At 40.3% G+C, this 22,193-nt stretch overlaps 1 protein-coding gene across 2 annotated transcripts in view; it reads right to left on the bottom strand.

Moving 5' to 3' along the window:
• Positions 1–22,193, bottom strand: part of galnt18b (UDP-N-acetyl-alpha-D-galactosamine:polypeptide N-acetylgalactosaminyltransferase 18b) — a 294,528-nt gene that overhangs the window by 124,314 nt on the left and 148,021 nt on the right. For both annotated transcript variants that reach the window (XM_061882872.1, XM_061882878.1), the window contains exon 3: positions 12,260–12,426. In XM_061882872.1, the coding sequence (XP_061738856.1) occupies positions 12,260–12,426 (167 nt within the window). The remainder of the gene's footprint in view (positions 1–12,259; positions 12,427–22,193) is intronic.

The raw sequence follows: 22,193 nt of genomic DNA, 5'->3' as shown, positions 1-22,193 counted from the left end.
TCCAAATAAAAGAGGAAGTGTGGAATTCTCTTGTCAGAGCATGGGTTGACACTGTACAAGGGTACAGGTCTACGCGTTTCTCCTCATTGAGCTAAATTGAATCCCTTCTCTGTTTAATTCCTTGCTTCTTGTCTATTTAATAGATGTCATCAGTGTTTGAACCTGACAGTTGTATTCAGTGTTAAAAATATTATACGGCTCTCACGGAAATACATTTTAAAATATTTGGGTTTCATGGCTCTCTCCGCCAAAAAGGTTCCCGACCCCTGCTATAGATGATGTTTTTCTCCAGACCATAACCTAAAAGAGAATGAATTAACAGCACCTCTTCTGGTTGCAGCAAGTAGTGCACACCTTTTTTCTTCAATTGCTTGTAATCAACCAACCCATATAATATACAGAAGTCTCTAGAATGAATAATCATTGAGTATGTCATTACGCTCTTCCTTGATTTCGACCTATACAAATAAGAAATCTTATTTTAATTAAACTCTGACTTGAGAAGATGACTTATTTATACAACAGACTGATGTGATTAGGAACATAATGATTGGTTGTGGCGCTCATTTATCACACTAACTCTGTTAACAAAGATTGACTCTTTGTGGACAAAAGCATGAAGAGACGCCCTTTAATTACAGTAGTCAATCAGTGGTTGAGCTCTGTCTGAATCTCATTAGGACCTTTTGGACAAGTTTCTAAATCTGAACGTACGGCGTGTGAAGGACCAGTGCACTAAGCAAGGTCTATAAAAGTATGCTTTGCAGCATTTAGTGTGGAAGCACTCGCAAGGTCATACACCCCATCAAACACGGAGATGAAATGACGTGACTGCGTTGTCATTATCAGCGACCTAAGGGATAAGGCACCACACTGAATGGATACCACCTTGATTTCACACTGCTGAAAATGTTCCTCTTACATGGGCACATTGGAATGAATAAATTGGTGGCTCGTGGAATCATATAAATTATCTGATAGGCTATAAGTTTCACACACACCTGACTTTTCAGCCCATTGCTTTGGACATTATCCAATTAAGGAGAAATGAGCTTGGTCTATTTGCCCTGTCCCTTCCCTTTGATGGCGACATGTTCTCCTGCATGCTAATGTCCGTGGGAGGTAAAATGCTGTGACACTTGTGCTCCACTATTGTAAAGCAGCAGATGAATATAGGTGAGTTGTGGATGATGACCCCCTTTCGACATTGTTGGCTACCTTGCAGGTCAACAGGCTAATGACATTTTAGGAAGATATGATCTACAACAACGACAACATGAGCAGTAAACAAGGTGAAATGCCATCAGCAAAATGTCAAATCGTGACTTGGCTTCTTGGAGCGGCTGAAGGAGGCAGCTCCCTGGCTGCCAATTAAAAGATGCAAAATGCATGTTTGGCTGTAATGTGCTTACGGGCAGAGTAGACCTCGCTGCATTTACTCTTTTTTTTAAGCAACAGAGTAATACCTGTATATATTCAACTCTCTGGCCATCGATGGGAGTGCGATCATTGACACACTTTGGATTAATGACTTTGGTAAACAACCTTCTCTCTGGGCCACTGTTCACTATTTTAATCATATCTAAAAGCGGTCTTACTAATGTTACATGCAGATATTTTTAAAACTGGTTTACCTACAGTATGACTAATTGTAACATGAAAGGAGTAAGAATTTTCGTATACAGATCTGATTCATTTGAATAATAAAAAAAAAAAGCATAGCATGTTTCATAGCCAAAGGAGGTACCTAAAGAGATTTAATTTGTGATTGTTTTCCACCTAAAAATACTAAAACAAATTAATAAACATAATAATGTTTTGCACAGTGGTTTATTGAGGTCCTCTGATCGGCTAGACCAGGATTCACCAACCCATCGATCACGACTTTGGGACTTTTCGATCCCGAAAACAGGGCTGTCAAATTAATCGCAATGTTCATAGTTAGCTCACAGTTGATCTCAAATAGATATAATATTTCATAATTCATAAATATACCCCAGACCAGGGGTCGGGAACCTTTTTGGCTGAGAGAGCCATGAAAACCAAATATTTTAAAATGTATTTCCGTGAGAGCCATATAATATTTTTTTAATATTGAATACAACTAAATGCGTGCATTATTAAGTACGACCAACATTTTTAGAGTACAGTACGTCTCTTATTCTTTTTGATGACAGTTATTCTGAAGCTAACCCAACAATAAATAAAATACTTCTTACCCTTAATGCGACTTCTTGAACAGGTGCGGTAGAAAAACGGATGGATGGATTAAAATGCATGAGAATGTTTTATATTTTGAACGTTATTTTTAACACTGTGATTACCAGCGGAATTATTCATTACTTGTCGTGTTAAGCAATGTCGGCTAAGATTTATCTGTGAGCCAGATGCAGTCATCAAAAGAGCCAGATCTGGCTCAAGAGCCATAGGTTCCCTACCCCTGCCCTAGACAGTTAATTTTCAAGTTGACACAATTTAAAAAAAATAAATAATTAGGCTTTTTAAAACAACTGAACACAAAAAAAGACAAAACAGGCTTTTATGACAATAAAAAATTTACCTGCAGTGTGTCGGTGTCTTGCCAGATTTAGATTTTTTTTAAAATACAGGAATGTTATTCCTGCTGTAGGAGCACTTGCATTCAGAGGAGTAGCTACACCATGTTTAAATACCAGTTTCATACACTGATAACACAACATGTGGATTGCTAGCATAATGCTTTGATTCCGTTCAGTTCAGTTCAATATCAATTCCTTACGGACATGCATACGATACAATATAATGCATCACACAATTCCTGTTGTTTCATTACAGCACGTCCGAAAAGAAGGAGGAAGAAGCAGACCTTATTTAATCCTACCCCTTTTCATACCATATCAATTTCATCCAATATCCTTGTTCTCTGTAACAGAATAGTGAACAGATAAATAATATACCATAGTAATATTAAATACATACATAATCTTTGTCTCAGTAAAAAAAAAAAAAGGAAAAAAACTAACCTCAACACGTAAGTGAAACCCAACCAACCTCTCTGAATGCACACTCGCCAGCAAGCTGTTGCTCTAATGTCGTCTCAGCGATAGTGGATTAAAAAAATGGTCTTGTTTTGCCGGGAGACAACCTTCCAATGGCTTTGGACCTTTCAATAATGTACCTTTTCTTTGTTCATTTCTTACCATATTTTTTTCGGCGTCAGGCTCTTCAGTATGTAGTGAAAACTGCCACATTTTCCGACGCAACAGAATGGCCTGATGGTCAAAAAGGAGTCACGACGCATGTGCGTTAATCGCACGTTAAAAAAATTAGTACCGTTATAGTTAACACGTTATTATCGCCTAACTTTGACAACCCTGAAAAAAATACACTTACAAACCCAGTTTCCATATGAGTTGGGAAATTGTGTTAGATGTAAATATAAACGGAATACAATGATTTGCAAATCATTTTCAACCCATATTCAATTGAATGCACTACAAATACAACATATTTGATGTTCAAACTGATAAACATTTTTTTATAATAATCATTAACTTTAGAATTTGAGGGCAGTAAGACGTGACAAAGAAGTTGGGAAAGGTGGCAATAAATACTGATAAAGTTGAGGAATGCTCATCAAACACTTATTTGGAACATCCCACAGGTATGCATGCTAATTGGGAACAGGTGGGTGCCATGATTGGGTATAAAAACAGCTTCCCAAAAAATGCTCCGTCTTTCACAAGAAAGGATGGGGTGAGGTACACCCCTTTGTCCACAACTGCGTGAGCAAATAGTCAAACAGTTCAAGAACAACGTTTCTCAAAGTGCAATTGCAAGAAAATTAGGGATTTCAACATCCAAGGTCCATAGTATCATCAAAAGGTTCAGAGAATCTGGAGAAATCACTCCACGTAAGAGGCATGGCCGGAAACCAAGATTGAATGACCGTAACCTTCGATCCCTCAGACGGCACTGTATCAAAAACCGACATCAATCTCTAAATGATATCACCACAAAGGCTCAGGAACACTTCAGAAAACCACTGTCACTAAATACAGTTTGTCGCTACATCTGTAGGTGCAATTTAAAGGCCTACAGAAATTAAGTTTTCTTATTGCTGAAAGGATTTTGTAGAGAACATCGACGACAAAGTTCGTAACTTTAGGTTGCTAATAAAAAAGCCTTGCCTTTCTCGGAAGTGGCAGACGATGTGTGCGTGACGTCACGGGTTGTAGGGCTCCTCACATCCTCACATTGTTTACAATCATAGCCAGCAGCAGCTAGAGCTATTCGGACCGAGAAAGCGAGGATGAAAGATTCGTGGATGAGGAAATTTAGAGTGAAGGCTTGGAAAAAAAAAAGAAAAAAAAAAGGCGAGGGCAGTGAGAGCGATTCAGATGTTTTTAGACACATTTACTAGGATAATTCTGGGAAATCCCTTGCCTGCCTATTGTGTTGCTAGTGTTTTAGCGAGTTAAATAGTACCTTAAAGTCGGAGGGGTGTGGCCACGGGTGTTTTGACGCCAGAGTCTCTGAGAGAAGTCACGGCAACTGCAGGAGGTCGCTGGATCCGCTGATCTCCGGTCAGAAGCGACTTATTTCCACAATTTTCTCACCGAAACCAGCCGGTGGACATGTAGTCGGGATCCATGTTCGCTTGACCGCTCTGATCCATAGTAAAGCTTCACCTCCAGAAATTTTAAACAAGGAAACACCGTGTGTTTGTGTGGCTAAAAGCTAAAAGCTTCCCACCTCCATCTTTCTACTTTGACTTCTCCATTATTAACTGAACAAATTGCAAAAGATTCAGCAACACAAATGTCCAAAATACTGTGTAATTGCGCAGTGAAAAGAGACAACTTTTAGCCGTAAGTGGTGCTGGGCTAATATGTCTCCTCCAACCAATAACGTCACAAACACACGTCATCATCGCGTCATCATTCCTCGACGTTTTCAACAGGAAACTCAGCGGGAAATTTAAAATTGTAATTTAGTAAACTAAACCGGCCGTATTGGCATGTATTGCAATGTTAATATTTCATCATCCATCCATCCATCCATTTTCTACCGCTTATTCCCTTTCGGGGTCGCGGGGGGCGCTGGCGCCTATCTCAGCTACAATCGGGCGGAAGGCGGGGTACACCGTGGACTAGTCGCCACCTCATCGCAGGGCCAACACAGATAGACAGACAACACTCACACTCATATTCACACACTAGGGCCAATTTTTTGTGTTGCCAATCAACTTATCCCCAGGTGCATGTCTTTGGAGGTGGGAGGAAGCCGGAGTACCCGGAGGGAACCCACGCATTCACGGGGAGAACATGCAAACTCCGGATTGATATATAAACTATCAGACTGCATGGTCGGTAGTAATGGGTTTTAGTAGGCCTTTAAAGCTCTACTATGCAAAGCGAAAGTCATTTATCAACAACATCCAGAAACGCCGCTGGCTTCTCTGGGCCCGAGATCATCTAATATGGACTGATGCAAAGTGGAAAAGTGTTCTGTGGTCTGACTAGTCCACATTTGAAATTGTTTTGGGAAAAATTCGACATTGTGTCATCCGGACCAAAGGGGAAGCGAACCATCCAGACTGTTATCGACGCAAAGTTCAAAAGCCAGCATCTGTGATGATATGGGGGTGCATAAGTGCCCAAGGCATGGGTAACTTACACATCTGTGAAGGCACCATTAATGCTGAAAGGTACATACAGGTTTTGGAACAACATATGCTGCCATCTAAGCCCCGTCTTTTTCATGGACGCCCCTGCTTATTTCAACAAGACAATGTCAAGCCACATTTAGCACGTGTTACAACAGCGTGGATTCATAAAAAAAAGAGTGTGGGTACTTTCCTGGCCCGTCTGCTGTCCAGACCTGTTTCCCATCAAAAATGTGTGGCACATTATGAAGTGTAAAATACGACAGCGGAGACCCCGGACTGTTGAACGACTGAAGCTTTACATAAAACAAGAATGGGAAAGAATTCCACTTTCAAAGCTTCTACAATTAGTTTCCTCAGTTCCCAAACGATTATTGAGTGTTGTTAAAAGAAAAGGTGATGTAACACAGAGGTGAACATGCCCTTTCCCAACTACTTTGGGACGTGTTGCAGCCATGAAATTCTAAGTTAATTATTATTTGCAAAAAAAAAAAATAAAGTTTATGAGTTTGAACATCAAATATCTTGTCTTTGTAGTTCAGTCAACTGAATATGGGTTGAAAAGGATCCGCAAATCATTGTATTCCGTTTATATTTACATCTAACACAATTTTCCAACTCATATGGAAACGGGGTTTGTATTATGACATCAGGGCCGTCCGCTCCCGGAGAGTGAACAACGAATCAGCCAACAATCTTCTTCAGGCATTTCCAGTCGTTTTTTGACACTGTGGCCACAGCCGTGAGCACGGCAACACACCACACTGCCTTTGTCTAGCAAATGTGCGTTGCATTATGTACACATCCAAAAAAATAAAAAATAATCAAGCTACAGCAATGCATCAAAGCTGCAAAGCGTCCAACAATTTTCAGCATCTAACAGCTAACAATTCTCCTCTCAACCACCATCACTCATCCCTGATAGGAAGCTAACAAGGCAAATAAAGTGGGTAAACATTGCTGCAAAGTTCTGATTTGGTGTTGATTTATTGTGGATACAAAACAAATATGCCTGTAGCTTCATTGCTAATGAGCTATGTATTTGAAAAGCTATTGTTCACCTTATCTATTTTTTTACTTACCATATTTTTGGTGTTATAAATCCGTTTTTTTCATAGTTTGGATGGGGATGCAACATATACTCCGGAGCGACTTATGTGTGAAATTATTAACACATTACCGTAAAATATTAAATAATATTATTTATCTCATTCGCGGAAGAGATGAAGAAAATGTCAGCAATCGTCACACACACGTCAGCAATCGTCACACACACGTCAACCAATAAGAATTTGGTGGGGGAGGGTCATGGCAGAAGTGCATTGTGGGTCATGGGATGCTAACTGCTATATGCTATATGCTACTGCCGTAGCTATTAAGATGGGTCATTTCATCGTTGGCGGTAACTTATAGAAACTGAGAAGGGCTGAATAAAAATGGCACCGAAAAATAAATCATGTACTGCAGATTACAAGCTGGACGTAGTGAAATATGCAGCAGAAAATGACAAGTGGAAGCGGCACATACCTTTGGAGTTGGCAGAGTTGTTTAGAAGCGACATCGAGGAAGAACATTTTATCGGATTTATCGATTAGGAGTGACAGATTGTTTGGTAAACGTGTAGCATGTTGTAGATGTTATAGTTATTTGAATGACTCTTACCATAATATGTTACGTTAACATACCAGGCACCTCTCAGTTGGTTATTTATGAGTCATATAACATACACTTATTCAGCCTGTTGTTCACTATTATTTATTTGTTTTAAATTACCTTTCAAATGTCTATTCTTGGTGTTGGATTTTATCAAATAAATTTCCCCCAAAAATGTGACTTATTCTTTATTTATTTTAAAATACGACTGTGGAGAGACGCAGCCAAGGGGCCGACAGCGGGCTGAGAGAGGCGCTCTGGACCAAGATGGAGGCCAGGAGGCGGGTGATGCGGCGGCGAGGAGAGGCGTGACGCACGCGGAGCGGCAGGAGGACAGCAATCGGAGTCAGGTGCGTAGGACACACACCTGCTCACAATCTGCGCATCTGCTCCTAGAATTTAAGAGAGGCGAAGGGGGCACGATCGGGGGAGAGAAGAGGAAACCACGGCAACCCGACCACGAGCCCGACAACAGAGAACGCCAAGATGAGTCCCTGCCACAGACGCAGCAGGCGAGCACCGAAAGGTGCATCGCGACCAGGAAGCAAGGCCGGCGCACTAGAAATGCTGAAAGATTTGCTGAAAGAATAAAAGTGAATCAAACCTTCTACGACAAGTCGTGTGCCCAGTGTCACCGCAACCCACATGAGGACGGCTGGGAGTCCGTCACATTGGTGCCCAACAAGAAGACACCATTGAAAGCGGAGGACGATGACGTCATCTGGGCTCTCGTGGCAAGCTATACAAGGCTGCTCGAGGAGAAGCGCCGGGAGACTCAGAGGCTGGAAGCGCTGTTGGAGCAGGCCGACCACCAGAGCGAGCTGTCGGCCAAAAGGGAGGACGAGTGCCACCCGGAAGAAGAATTGTACAGGGAAGAAATTTATGTTGAAGAAGTCCATGTTAATGAAGATTACAGTAAAGAAGAATATGAAGAAGTTTATGATGAAGAAATTTACGTTGAGAATGAAGTAATGGTGAAATCTACGTTGATGATGAAGTTTATGTTGCGGATGAAGATTACGACGATGATGAAGATGACAATGATGATAAAATGTATGTTAAAGAAGAAGATGAAGAAGAAGAAATAATTGAAGAAATTCTGGAAGATAAAGAAGATGATGATGATCAATCAATCAATCAATGTTTACTTATATAGCCCTGAATCACTAATGTCTCAAAAGGCTGCACAAACCACAACACAAACCACTACGACATCCTCGGTAGGCCCACATAAGGGCAAGGAAAACTCACACCCAGTGGGACGTCGGTGACAATGATGACTATGAGAACCTTGGAGAGGACGAAAGCAATGGATGTCGAGCGGGTTTAACATGATACTGTGAAAGTTCAATCCATAATGGATCCAACACAGCAGCGAGAGTCCCGTTTACAGCGGAGCCAGCAGGAAAACATCCCAAGCGGAGGCGGATCAGCAGCGCAGAGATGTCCCCAGCCGATACACAGGCAAGCAGTACATGGTCACCGGATCGGACCGGACCCCCTCCACAAGGGAGAGTGGGACATAGGAGAAAAAGAAAAGAAACGGCAGATCAACTGGTCTAAAAAGGGAGTCTATTTAAAGGCTAGAGTATATAAATGAGTTTTAAGGTGAGACTTAAATGAGGTGAGGTGGCATCTCGAACTGTTACCGGGAGGGCATTCCAGAGTACTGGAGCCCGAACGGAAAACGCTCTACAGCCCGCAGACTTTTTTGGGGATATAGGAATCACTAATAAGCCGGAGTCTTTTGAATGCAGATTTCTTGCCGGGACATATGGTACAATACAATCGGCAAGATAGGATGGAGCTAGACCGTGTAGTATTTTATACGTAAGTAGTGAAACCTTAAAGTCACATCATAAGTGCACAGGAAGCCAGTGCAGGTGAGCCAGTATAGGCGTAATATGATCAAACTTTCTTGTTCTTGTCAAAAGTCTAGCAGCCGCATTTTGTACCAACTGTAATCTTTTAATGCTAGACATGGGGAGACCCAAAAATAATACGTTACAGTAATCGAGGCGAGACGTAACAAACGCATGGATAATGATCCCAGCGTCTTTAGTGGACAGAATGGAGCGAATTTTAGCGATATTACGGAGATGAAAGAAGGCCGTTTTAGTAACACTTTTAAGATGATGAAAATGAAGAAGAAATTTAAGATGAAGACGAAGTCGAAACACCTCAACAAATTGAGAGAAAAGAAGAATTACTTGGAGAAATGCAAGTAGAGAACGGAGAAGGCAAAGAGGACAAATAAAAACTTAAACAAGAAGAAGTAACTCAAGAAATTGAAATAAAAGGAATAATTGAAGAATTTCTGGAAAATGATGAAGACGAACAAGAAGAGGAAAAAATTGAGAAAAAAATTATTGGAGAAATGCAAGAAAAGGAAGAAAAGGACAAATAAGACAAAGAAAAACTTAAACAAGAAGAAGTAACTCCGGAAATTGAAATATAAGAAATAATTGAAGAATTGCTGGAAAATGATGAAGACGAACAAGAAGAGGAAGAAATCGAGGAAGAAGAAAATGTTGGAAAAGCTCAAGAAATCGACAAAGAAATTCTTGGAGAAATGCAAGAAAAGGAAAAAGAGGACAAAGAAAAACTTAAACGAGAAGAAGTGACTCAAAAAATTGAAATAGAAGAAATAATTGAAGAATTGCTGGAAAATGATGAAGACGAACAAGAAGAGGAAGAAATTAAGGATGAAGAAGAGGTTGGAAAAGCTCAAGAAATTGAGAAAGAAATTCTTGGAGAAATGCAAGAAAAAGAAGAAGAGGACGAAGAGGACAAGGAAAGACTCAAAGAGGACAAGGAGAAAGACAAAGTAATTGAAGTTTTAGAAATCAAAGAACAACGCAGAGACAAAGAAAAGAAAGATAAATGGAGCCTGGCCTCGAACTGGCGGGGGAGGTCTGTGGAGAGACGCAGCCGAGGGGCCGACAGCGGGCTGAGAGAGGCGCTCTGGACCAAGATGGAGGCCAGGAGGCGGGGCATGCGGCGGCGAGGAGAGGCGTGACGCACGCGGAGCGGCAGGAGGACGGCAATCGGAGTCAGGTGCGTAGGACACAGACCTGCTCACAATCTGCGCATCTGCTCCTAGACTTTAAGAGAGGCGAAGGGGGCACGATCGGAGGAGAGAGGAGAAAACCACGGCAACCCGACCACGAGCCCGACAACAGAGCACGCCAAGATGAGTCCCCACCACAGACACAGCAGGCGAGCACCGAAAGGTGCATCGCGGCCAGGAAGCAGGGCCGGCGCACTAGAAATGGGCGCGCCCGACTGGCCCGAAGACAGATTTGCTGAAAGAATAAGAGTGAATCAAACCTGCTACGACGCGTCGTGTGTCCAGTGTCATCGCAATCCACACAAAGACGGCTGGGAGTCCGTCACAGCGACTTATTCTCCTCCTTTATTATGCATTTTCGGCCGGTGCGACGTATACTCCGGAGCGACTTATAATCCGAAAAATACGGTATACACTAATTCTACTCGTGTCCCAATATAATAGATGCCCTACATCACATAGTACATTCTTTTTTTAACAAAACTGTGCTATATAAGTGGTGGGTATATACACAGGGTAGGTTCATCTAACTTGCGGCGGGTCAAATTGAGGTAGCATGTCATGTTAATCAAGTCATGAAAACAAAGAACTTCAACAGCAGTCATTTGAGAGCCTCTTCTATCAAAATTTGAGCAAACAGAAAAGGTAAAGCACATTGTGGTTTCACAATTGCCTAGCAAGGAGTTGTTGAATGAGTTGAGAATGTGACTCAGTGGAATCCATTGGATGAGGAAATCAACAAAGCACTAACTTCATTCAATTTAATAAAATATTAGGTAACACTTTAGTATGCGGAACATATTCACCATTAGTTAGTTGCTTATTAAAGTAACAAAGACTTAATTTAGAGTTATTTGGACACTTGGGGAACACATAAGGGTTAGGTTTAGTGTTTCTAAAAAGCAATAATTCTGAGGTTATTGAGGGAAGGCTTATAGGCTCTGAGTTAATGGCTTACTGGTTGTATAATAAGGCCATGCAGAATAAGGCATTAATATGTACTTAATAATGACTAATTAAAAGCCAATATGTAACTAATTTGCATGTTAATAAGCAACAAATTAATGGTGAATATGTGTTCCTTATACTAAAGTGTTACAAAATATTAAAATTATATATTTTTGAAAGAGATACATAATATCATAAATACCCTAAAGGTGTATTCATATATTTATACAAATGACATTTGATGAAATTATGAGTGGGTTCTGTATTGTGATGTGAATGCAATTATTTATATGTATGCTGTAATAATATACTGAATGTTAGGGGTGCAGAAAAAGTTTTATTCACATCCAAATTGAAAATAAAAAAAATAAATTCAAAGTAAAAAAATGCAACTAAGAATTTTTTTTTTTTTTAACACGTTTTGAGACTATCTCCGCGCTTACTGCATTAGTCATAGGTCAGCAGCCAAGCTTTCATGACCTGTAACCTGTTGAAAAGGTCTTATTGTAATTGTTTAATATCAAAAAATATATTGCAAGAATCGGTTTGCACCCCGCAACCCCAAAGGGAATAAGAGGTAGAATATGGATGGATGGATGGACGGTTTGAATTGTGCATCGCGTTGAATCGAAAATCGATTCCGAATCAAATCACCACTCCAAGAATTTAAACCGATCCAATCATGAGTTGATTTATGATTCACATCCTGACTGAATACTGTCATGTATCAGATGGTTATGTATTATATTGTTGATTAATAATCAGATCATCTAAGTTATGGGGCATGCAATTATAAGCTTTAGCCTCTTCCTGCTTCTATTCAAATGTAGATGGAGGGTATGTTTGGTTTGTTGTGTTCAAAAGAAATGAATGAAATGTGAACAATATTCTGGGAGAGGAAAGAAAAGGAACTGCTGTGTTGCAAAAGGCTTGCTGATTACCATTATTGCTGTTGTCATCCACCAGAATGATCTCTTTGAGAAGGTGGGAGGGCGTCTTGTTAATGGCAGAGTGAATGGACCTCAGAATAACAGACAAGGCTTCGTTCACAAAAATGAACACGATGCTCACTTGTGGGAGGTTTAGTGGATAAGTGAGGTTACTGCACCTGCGGAAGACAAATGAAATGCGGTTTAGGGACCAGCTGTTGTAGTACAGTAATTGCATTGCAATACAGGCTGCACTTTCAAGATAGTTTACAATGAAGGTCATGTTCACATGAACGCAGATACTTTAAAGGGGAACTGCACTTTTTTTGTAATGTTTCCTAGGAGAGAAAAGATCATACGTGTTTTTTTTAAATTAAGATTTCAAAGATGATAAACGCTTGGAAAATGCGGCTAATGGGAGTCATCGTTTTAGTCGTCAAAGCCCTCTAAAACAACTTCAAAATCCTCTATCAATGTTTTGTATACACACTGCAAGTCTATATATAATGTAGTAACAGACACCTTCATAACAATATGTAATATGTTCAATATTTCCTGTGTTGTGGTAGGGCTGGGCGATATATCGATATATACCATATATACGATATATCGCGGGTTTGTCTCTGTGCGATATAGAAAATGACTATATCGTAATATCCGAGTATACGTTCTTGCGCAGTTGTTTTTAACTGCGTGGGTACACTTCAGGCTCTTCTCGCTCTTTCCTGTCTCTCCTTCTCACAGACAGGCAGGCACACATTCCTACAAACGTCACAAAATGTCACATCCTTTGTCACAACGTGTCCGCCCTCGCCCACCAGAGAGGTAGCATACGGGGTTACGTTAGCTGCTAACATAGCCGTACGGGAAAGAAGATACAGATCTGGTAACAAATGAAGGAAGACTTCATTCCCAATAAAAAAGCAGGGTTTTCATCGTCTGGCGGTGGTTCGGCTTCAAGTGGGAATATGTCGAACAGACAACTGCAATTTGTCAAGTGTGGGGAGGAAAAGCGTTGCTATAAAAAGTAGCATTACTGCTAATATGTAGCATCATTTGAAAAGTCACTCGCTAGAGCATTAAGAGAATTTCATTACGTTCGTCGCAACCTACCACATAGTGAAGAACAAATACTATTTGACTTCCTATTATGTAGGTCATTTTTATTTGACACTTAAAATGTCTCTGACAATCTTGCACTTTATATTTTGGAAATGACTTGAATGTTTGTGCCATTGCTTAATGACTTTAATAAATACTAGGGGTGTAACGGTACACAAAAATTTCGGTTCGGTACGTACCTCGGTTTAGAGGTCACGGTTCGGTTCATTTCGGTACAGTGAGAAATCAACAAAATAAAAAATGTTTGGTTATTTATTTACCAAATTTGTAAACAATGGCTTTATCCTTTTAACATTGGGAACACTATAATAATTCTGCCCACATTAATCCACATTAAACAGCCTCAAGTTGTTGCTTTGATTAAATAAAATGAAAAAACCTTTCTTCTACATATAAAAAGTTTAACATTAAACAGTTTCCATTGAAACTGTTTAATGTCAACTCATCATGCTTAATTTATTACAGCATTTGGGAAGCCTGTAGTTGACTTTTATTATGTAAATGTTGTATTTGTATCAACATGTGATAGCAGGGACCCTGCTATTCAAAACTAGGCTGCTACATTACTAATGATTCATGTAACTATAGCTGAAAATAGTACAATTGCAATAGGAGAGACTATTCATCCCTAAACACAATGGAGCTTAATGAAATAACAGACAGACAGGGCTTTGCTGCCCCTAAAACACGCACACGCACGCACGCACACGCACGCACGCACGCACACACACACACACACCCGCACACACACACACACTCACACACACACACAGAAAAATGAGCTAACGTTACGCTAAAAGCCAATTAGCCTTCATCTCAAGCCTATACTGTAAGCGAGCTGAGCTGCAGTGTAAGTTTCTAGAAGGTCAACAGGCTCATAGTGATGTTTGTAATAGTTGTGACTGGGAAGTGATTAGTATAATTTGGGTAGAGTCCGCTCTTCCCCTGCTAGACGAATATCTGCTCGACACTAAAGCATTGACTACATCGTTCTGAAGTCTGAATACGCACTGCTGACTGGCTGTTACATCGCTCTGAATACGCACTGCTGATTGGCTTTGTATGTAACCAATCAGATGGTTGTGTGGGCAGGACAATGAGGCAGAGACAGAGGCAGAAAGCAGAGCAGCTTGTGAAGACTTCTGCTTCCGAACTTGTTCGGTACGCCCGCGTGCTGAACCGAAACCCCCGTAACGAAACGGTTCGATACAAATACACGTACCGTTACACCCCTAATAAATACACTTTTGGTCAATTGACTTAGTTGTGATTTCCCTCTCTGCATGAAAGTTTAAAAGTAGCATATATTAATGCAGTATGAAGAAGAATATTTTAATGTATACACATAGAATCATCATACTGCTGTGATCATATGCATCAAGTGTTCATTCAAGGCCAAGGCAAAATATCGTAAAATATATCGTATATCGCGATATGGCCCAAAATAATTGCGATATTAAAAAAAAGGCAATATCGCCCAGCCCTATATTGTGGTCATTTTAACCAATGTGCATTGACTTCCGTTTCCATGGCCGTGCACGTCTGACCTCAGGTAACAAATGTGTACTTCAGGAAACAAAACGATTGTATGTGTTCTAATCTTGACAGAAAACAGACAATGAAGATGACTATTTTTGGACAAATGAGGATTCACAACCTTGTCTTTTTGAAGCTGAAGTAACGGAGTATGAGCTGCTGCTTCTAGAAGCAAGCAAGAAGAAGAGGGTGAAACGATGGAGCTGACAAAAGGCGATTGAGTGAGATGAAAGCGACTCGAATCTACAAATATGGAATTTGGAGACAAGCTATTTCGACATAAATGGAGTGCCTGATCAAAAAACTTGAAATAACTATTCTGGCCAGCTGGACCAAAGAGACAACTGTCCATCGAGTGGATCACACTTTATATTGATTATGATACAGCTGTCTGGCTAGCTGTGTAAAAACAAAACATGAAAAGTGGGCTAATACTTTACAGATACTGTAATATGATTGTTCATGTTTTTCAGTCAGTACAGATTGGTGCCTTATCACAGTTTTGTGCATTACAAAACTCACATTTCGTGTTGTCGTAGAATCTTATCTCTCGCCAAAGTTTTACTTTTACGGCTAATACTGAAGCATGTCGATGTGTTACTATGCGAGAAAGAGAGTTCCTCCTCTTAAAATATCGCTACAGTTTGGTTATTATACAGGTTACGGAACGTAATTAAAGTATTGTTGATGGTTTTGAATGCATTTTAAAGTGATTCAGAGGTAGAATTGTTTACTCCTATTAGCTGCATTGCTTGCTACAGAGAACGAGACAACTTTTAGACTGCAAAAAACCACAACATTTTGTCCTCTAGTCTCTCATAATGATTGTGAATGATGGTCAGAATCCACCCAAAATGATCAAATACATATTTATTTTCTATGCGTTTTGGCTTCTTGTCCACACGCAAAAACATACTTTTGTCTTTAAAAACCCACACTTTCCAAAAATGCTGGCCAGGGTGAAGAGTTTCAAAACTCAGAGTGTGCGTGTAGACCAAGGATGTCAAAAAAATGCGAGCCAAACAGGTTTAATCCGGCCTGTGGCCCGCAAGAGGAGTTTGATAAGTTTAAAAATGAGCTGCAATTTTTTTAATGAAAGACATTGCTGTTCTAAATGTTAATTTTTTTTTTCTTTGTCATGAAAAAAGGACGTTTTTTTGGGTTGGTGCACTAATTGTAAGTGTATCTTGTGTTTATTATGTTGATTTAATAAAAAATAAATAAATAAATAAAATAATAATAATAAAAAATTATTCTTCGGCCCGGTACAAATCGAGTGGCCCGGTGGTTGGGGACCACTGGTGTAGACGACTTAATCAGAGTCTTATGTATGGAAGTTAATTTGTGTCTTTACATTGAAAGGTTTTTTTTTTTTTTTAACAATGAATTTATGCCACTTAATTTTTTGTGTTTAGTTGCACAGTGGTGACCAGGTCACCTTCCTTTCCAGTGCACCCTCCCACCTTGTCCATGCTCCCTGCTGCTGTATACCCACCATCCTGCTGGTTCGTTAATAAAAAGGATCCTAGCACATACAGTAGATTACACAGCCTGGTCTCATGTTGTGTTGCATTAACTGCTTCTTTGTAGGCTCTGTCTCACGTGACACCTCATTGGCTACTTCTGAGACGGAATGGATTGCTTCAGTGTTAATTTACCAGAAATGCGTCTTGTGTTTTGAAAGAGTCATTTTTTCTGCATTGACGGCTTTCAGCACCAATTTTTTTTATAAGGAATTTTCCTAAAATGAACTACTAAAAATTTCTGACTTTTTAAAACGCCGCTGTGTACATGGATGTAGGGAAAAGTACAGAGCGCCAATAAACCTTGAAGGCACATCCTTTGCATGCCAGCCCAATCACATGATATCTACGGCTTTTCAAACACACAAGTGACTGCAACACATACTTGGTCAACAGCCATACAGGTCAGACTGAGGGTGGCCGTATAAACAACTTTAAAACTGTTACAAATATGTGCCACACTGTGAAACCACACCAAACAAGAATGACAGACGCATTTCGGGAGAACATCCGCACCATAATACAACATAAACACAACAGAACAAATACCCAAAACCCCTTGCAGCACTAACTCTTCCCCGCACCTCAACCCTGCCCCCCAACCCCGCCCACCACAAGATGCTCTCTCAGGGAGAGCATGTCCCAAATTTCAAGCTGCTGTTTTGAGGCATGTTAAAAAAAATAATGCACTTTGTGACTTCAATAATAAATATGGCAGTGCCATGTCGGCATTTTTTACATAACTTGAGTTGATTTATTTTGGAAAACCTTGTTGCATTATTTAATGCATCCAGCGAGGCATCACAACAAAATTAGGCATAACAATGTGTTAATTCCACGACTGTATATATCGGTATCGGTTGATATCGGTATCGGTAATTAAGAGTTAGACAAAATCGGAATATCAGATATCGGCAAAAAAGCCATTATCGGACATCTCTATTCACTACATATTGTTAAAAAGACGGATCAAAAAGGGCTTTGTAAGACGCTGCTGCTAGCTACACTCTCCAATTATGTTGTCACACATAAGATTGCAGTCAGACCTCCGACTGATGGAACAGCTTGTACAGCAAGAACTTTTTCCTTATGTCATTAGAATAGAGAAACACTTTGAAAATCCTTATTTAACAACCGATCATGTAGTTAACTTACATGTGTTGGATCAATTTGTGCAGCAGTAGATGAGGGAGCTTTAGAACAATAAAACATGATGTATTCTGGGCTCCTTGTTAGTGTGCGCTGATGTTAATGTACACTTCACTGCACATGTAATATATCACTATATGGATGATTGAAAGTGTTGTATTTCATGAGAGTTGGTTTTATTTCATGCAGCAACACATGAAAAAAAAAACATTCATTATGTTTGCCGGGCGCTTTTTTAGTTTGCGCTGATTTTAAAGATAATGTACGCGCCACTGCACATACAATATATGAATGTAATAATGATTAAATGAAGCGAAGTGAAGTGAATTCTATTTACATAGCACTTTTTCTCGAGTGACTCAATGCACTTTACTTAGAGAAACTCATTGTCTACATTTAAGCTACACTAACACCAGTGTGAGTGGCAGTAGGGGCAAGGTGGGTGAAGTGTCCTGCCCAAAGGACGACCCTTCAGTGACTAGGATGGTGTAGGCTGGAATTGAACCGGGAACTCTCAAGTGTCTGGTTAGTCGCCCTACCATCTAAGCCACACATCCTCATAGGTTATAACTGCATGAGTGTTTGGTTCCACGGCAGCACATGCGCGTTGGTGCTTTAGGCATTTCGTAATCTTACCTGGATACCTTCTATTGCTCGGCTGTCGAGAGCCTGCTGACGTACTGCATAACAGTGTGGTACGCCAGCTGCACTGAAGCAGACAAACAGGCGATTCAAAGGGTCATAAAGTCTGCACAAAAAATCATCGGCTGTCCCCTGCCCACCCTGAAGGATTTAAACAACTCCCGTTGCCTCAACATAGCAAAAAACATTACCAAGGACAGCACACACCCTGGCTTCCACCTGTTCGACTTGCTACTATCAGGCAGGCGCTACAGGTGCATCAGAACCAGAACAAACAGGCTCAGAGACAGCTTATTTCCCAAAGCTGTCACCATGTTGAACTCTAACTTAAAATAATAATAATTCACCTCTATACAATATACTGCCCTAATACCCGACTGTGCAATACTACCCTTCGAGTGCAATACGTCCGACACTGATTGTATTTTATTACATCGGTACTCTTGTATTGTTCTAAATATTGTACAGTATTTTGTATTTTGTACTTCTATAGTGTTTTGTATATTGTACAGGATTGCTTATTATTTTTATTGGATAGTAGTCTGTTTATTTCAATTGTTAGTTTTTCCTTTTTACCTCTTATGTTATTTATTTCACCCCATATTTGTTCCCACTACCGCACCTTAAGTTGGAGTCTTTAATCTCCATCCATCCATCCATTTTCTACCGCTTATTCCCTTTCGGGGTCGCGGGGGGCGCTGGCGCCTATCTCAGCTACAATCGGGCGGAAGGCGGGGTACACCCTGGACAAGTCGCCACCTCATCGCAGGGCCAACACAGATAGACAGACAACACTCACACTCACATTCACACACTAGGGCCAATTTAGTGTTGCCAATCAACCTATCCCCAGGTGCATGTCTTTGGAGGTGGGAGGAAGCCGGAGTGCCCGGAGGGAACCCACGCATTTACGGGGAGAACATGCAAACTATAATGACAATAAAGTTAATTCTATTCTCTGTTATGTTCGACTAGTGTAGCAATAAATATCACACTAACAGAAGCCTAATGCCACCAAGTCAGCAGTGGATGCATTTCTGCTTCTGATTGGACAAAATGTGCATGACAGCGGGTGTGTACGTTTTGCGTGTGGACATAGACTGTTTTAAAAATATTGTTGAACCCCGGACATGCATTTTTTTTTTAAGGATTCATGTTCATGTGGACATGGCTTAAGTTGATTGCACAAAGGGATTAAGGTGGTCACATCTCTTTTCTAGCACAGAATCTATTTTCATCACATGCCAGTGTCGCATTAGACAAAATCACATCACATTGTTCATCCAAGCAAACAGCCTGTTGTGTTTACGTAATGTCATTGCCTTTAAAGATATGTTTGGACAATGTGAAGGCCAAATGTGTGATTAATGTATCCCCTGAAACTATTTTGTGTGAAGGGAGAGAGCTTGTGCTGGTGGCAGTGAGTGGTCTGGAGGGAGTGTTGTGATGTCAAGTGTAGAAAACATCCTTTGGACCTTTAAACTGCTGCCCCTCGTAGGCTCTTTTAACCTTGGCGACGCTCACCATGAAAGTGGGCGATGGTCAAGCGCCACAGTGTCCATAACGATGATAAAGCAGTTTGATGTTGTTTTCGTCCCTTTGACTTACAAGAAATGTTCCGACTGAAACATGAATTTCATAAGGTCTGCATTGCTTTAATGAAAAATATGATTTTTCAGTCAAAAAATAACTATGTGATGTCATAGCAAGGTGACACACTGAAACTGGTTAGTCTCTTGACAACACGTTGTCCTTTTTTTAATATTACGAATTAAAATGTCTTGTTATGTTGCTCGTTGAAAAGAGCAATACGTGCTTTTATGTGAGTCTCATAAAATGTACTTCACAGTAACACCATTTTTTTTTTAAAACTGTCGCTGTTTGTTTATTTTGTAAGTATCTAAACAAGTTGGACTACTACTGTATTTTTTGGATTTAGTGGTGCACTTAAAATTTAATTTTTTTATTTTTTTTTTTATTCGACAGTGCGCCTTACAACCTGCTGTGCCCAATGTATGGATTTATTCTGGTTGTGCTTACTGACCTCAAAGCAATTGTATGGGCAGTCACACATAAGAAATACATGCGGACTACAAGATGACGTTTGCAATCGACACCAAAACTTTGATGTTTCATTGGGAATATAGGATTACAAATGGCACTCAAAAATCAGTTTAAATGTTTTAGTACGACTTTGGTCAGCCACGAAGCCGCGCCGCTTGATGGAACTTGGAGCATTACGGCTACTGTAATCAGACGTAATTCACTTCAACATATGGGTATTATTATGGTAAAAATACCCTATAGACCTATTATGCAAAACCAACTTTTCTTACCTATTGTTACTTGCTAATGTGTATTTGGAAACTGCATGGATCCTGATAATTTGCGCGCGTCCACCATTGTAGTCCGAGACGACCCCATAGTAAATAAGATCCTTTATTTGTCATGATCCGTGGCCCAGATCATGTTTTTGTTATTTTATGTTTGTTTTGGACCCCCTTACTTCCTGTTGTTGTGCACCCTTGAGTTTGTTTTAGTTTCCATGGTTACTTATTATTTTCACCTGCCTCTGATTGGTGTTTGCGATGCTCACCTGTTTCCCGAGCACTAATCAGAGGCATTATTTAAGCCTGCCTTTACCGGTCAGTCGGCCTGGCTTCTTTGTTTGCTTCATGCCACAGTTACGTGAGTATTCCTTGTCTTCTAGCCTGTGCTAAGTGTTAGCCTTAGCTTCAAGTGCGATTGCTACGTTTTTCCTCTGGCTTGTTTTGTGTTTTTAGTACTTGTTTGATTTCTACGAATAAATAATGTTCCTATCTGCACGTCCTGCCCGGAGTGGTCTGTCTGCATCCTGGGGGAATGAACCTTGCAGCAAGCTGCAACCCCTCTCACGTAACATTATTTTCTGGTTGTGGGGCATTCATCCTCCGATGTTGCCATTTCTAACATAGTGTACAGTCCTAAATTATATATGTCAGTAGACTCGCTGTGGAAGCGCTAAATACTATGGGTACAACAAAAATGGCGGGAAGAAGATGCTGTTGAAGAAAATCTATCAAATGTAATCTACTCACAATATTGAACAAAGAGCCACCAGTACTTGTTCTGTAGACCACATAAAAGTGTTTTAAATGTAAAAAAAAATAAAAAAAATATCACAATATGACACTAAAGACCCGAATAAACCCGCTCATCGACAGTTCGCCTTATAATCCTGCGCCCTACGTTCCAAAACTACGACAACTATAGCAACAAAGTTGCTAAGTTAACCACGCTGAGTCCTTCTGCTATGACTTCTTATTCTCTGGCAGAGCTGGTGTGTATGAGGTCTGTTAAAAGGGCTGTTTGGCTCACATTTACATTTTACTGAGCAACAAATGCATCAAGAACACCACTGGCTAGCTTTTGTGGGCCATTAGTGGTTTAACAGAACACATATATTTCTAAATGTCTATTTTTTCACAATTACTAATTATATTCCATAAAAAACATGTCGGCCCAAGGAATTTGTTTGACGATTAGGCATTTCACGCACCATGTCTCGTCAACACGTACATGCAGGAAGTGCGTAACCTGACTCTCGCCAGATCCTTTCGCTGAGCTCCGCACAAAGATCTAGGACTTCTTAATAGGAGATGTATTTTAGAAGGCGGGGCCTTGTAAAACAAATCATTGTATGGGATTGGATAAACCACTTGTTCGTTATCTTGAATGACCTGCTACTTCAATCACTCACATCCAAATCAACCCGTGACGCTGATGAAAGCGACGCTGGGAAAATCCAAAACACAACAGCTGACATATTGGATAACGACAGAGCGAAAAGTTAATAAATGCCTTCAAAACCAGTCTGTTCATCTGTTAAAGAATTAATATTAGATAGATTCGACAAAACAGTTGCAATAGCAGAATCAATGTCAGCACATGACTTCTGGCTGCGTGCCGCCGTTGTTGTTTGAATACAAAAGTCG

Source organism: Nerophis ophidion, linkage group LG02, assembly GCF_033978795.1.
Source record: "Nerophis ophidion isolate RoL-2023_Sa linkage group LG02, RoL_Noph_v1.0, whole genome shotgun sequence".
Classification (NCBI taxonomy): domain Eukaryota; kingdom Metazoa; phylum Chordata; class Actinopteri; order Syngnathiformes; family Syngnathidae; genus Nerophis; species Nerophis ophidion.
The sequence above is the reverse complement of the archived record's forward strand: the minus strand, read 5'-3'. Positions and strand labels throughout refer to the sequence as shown.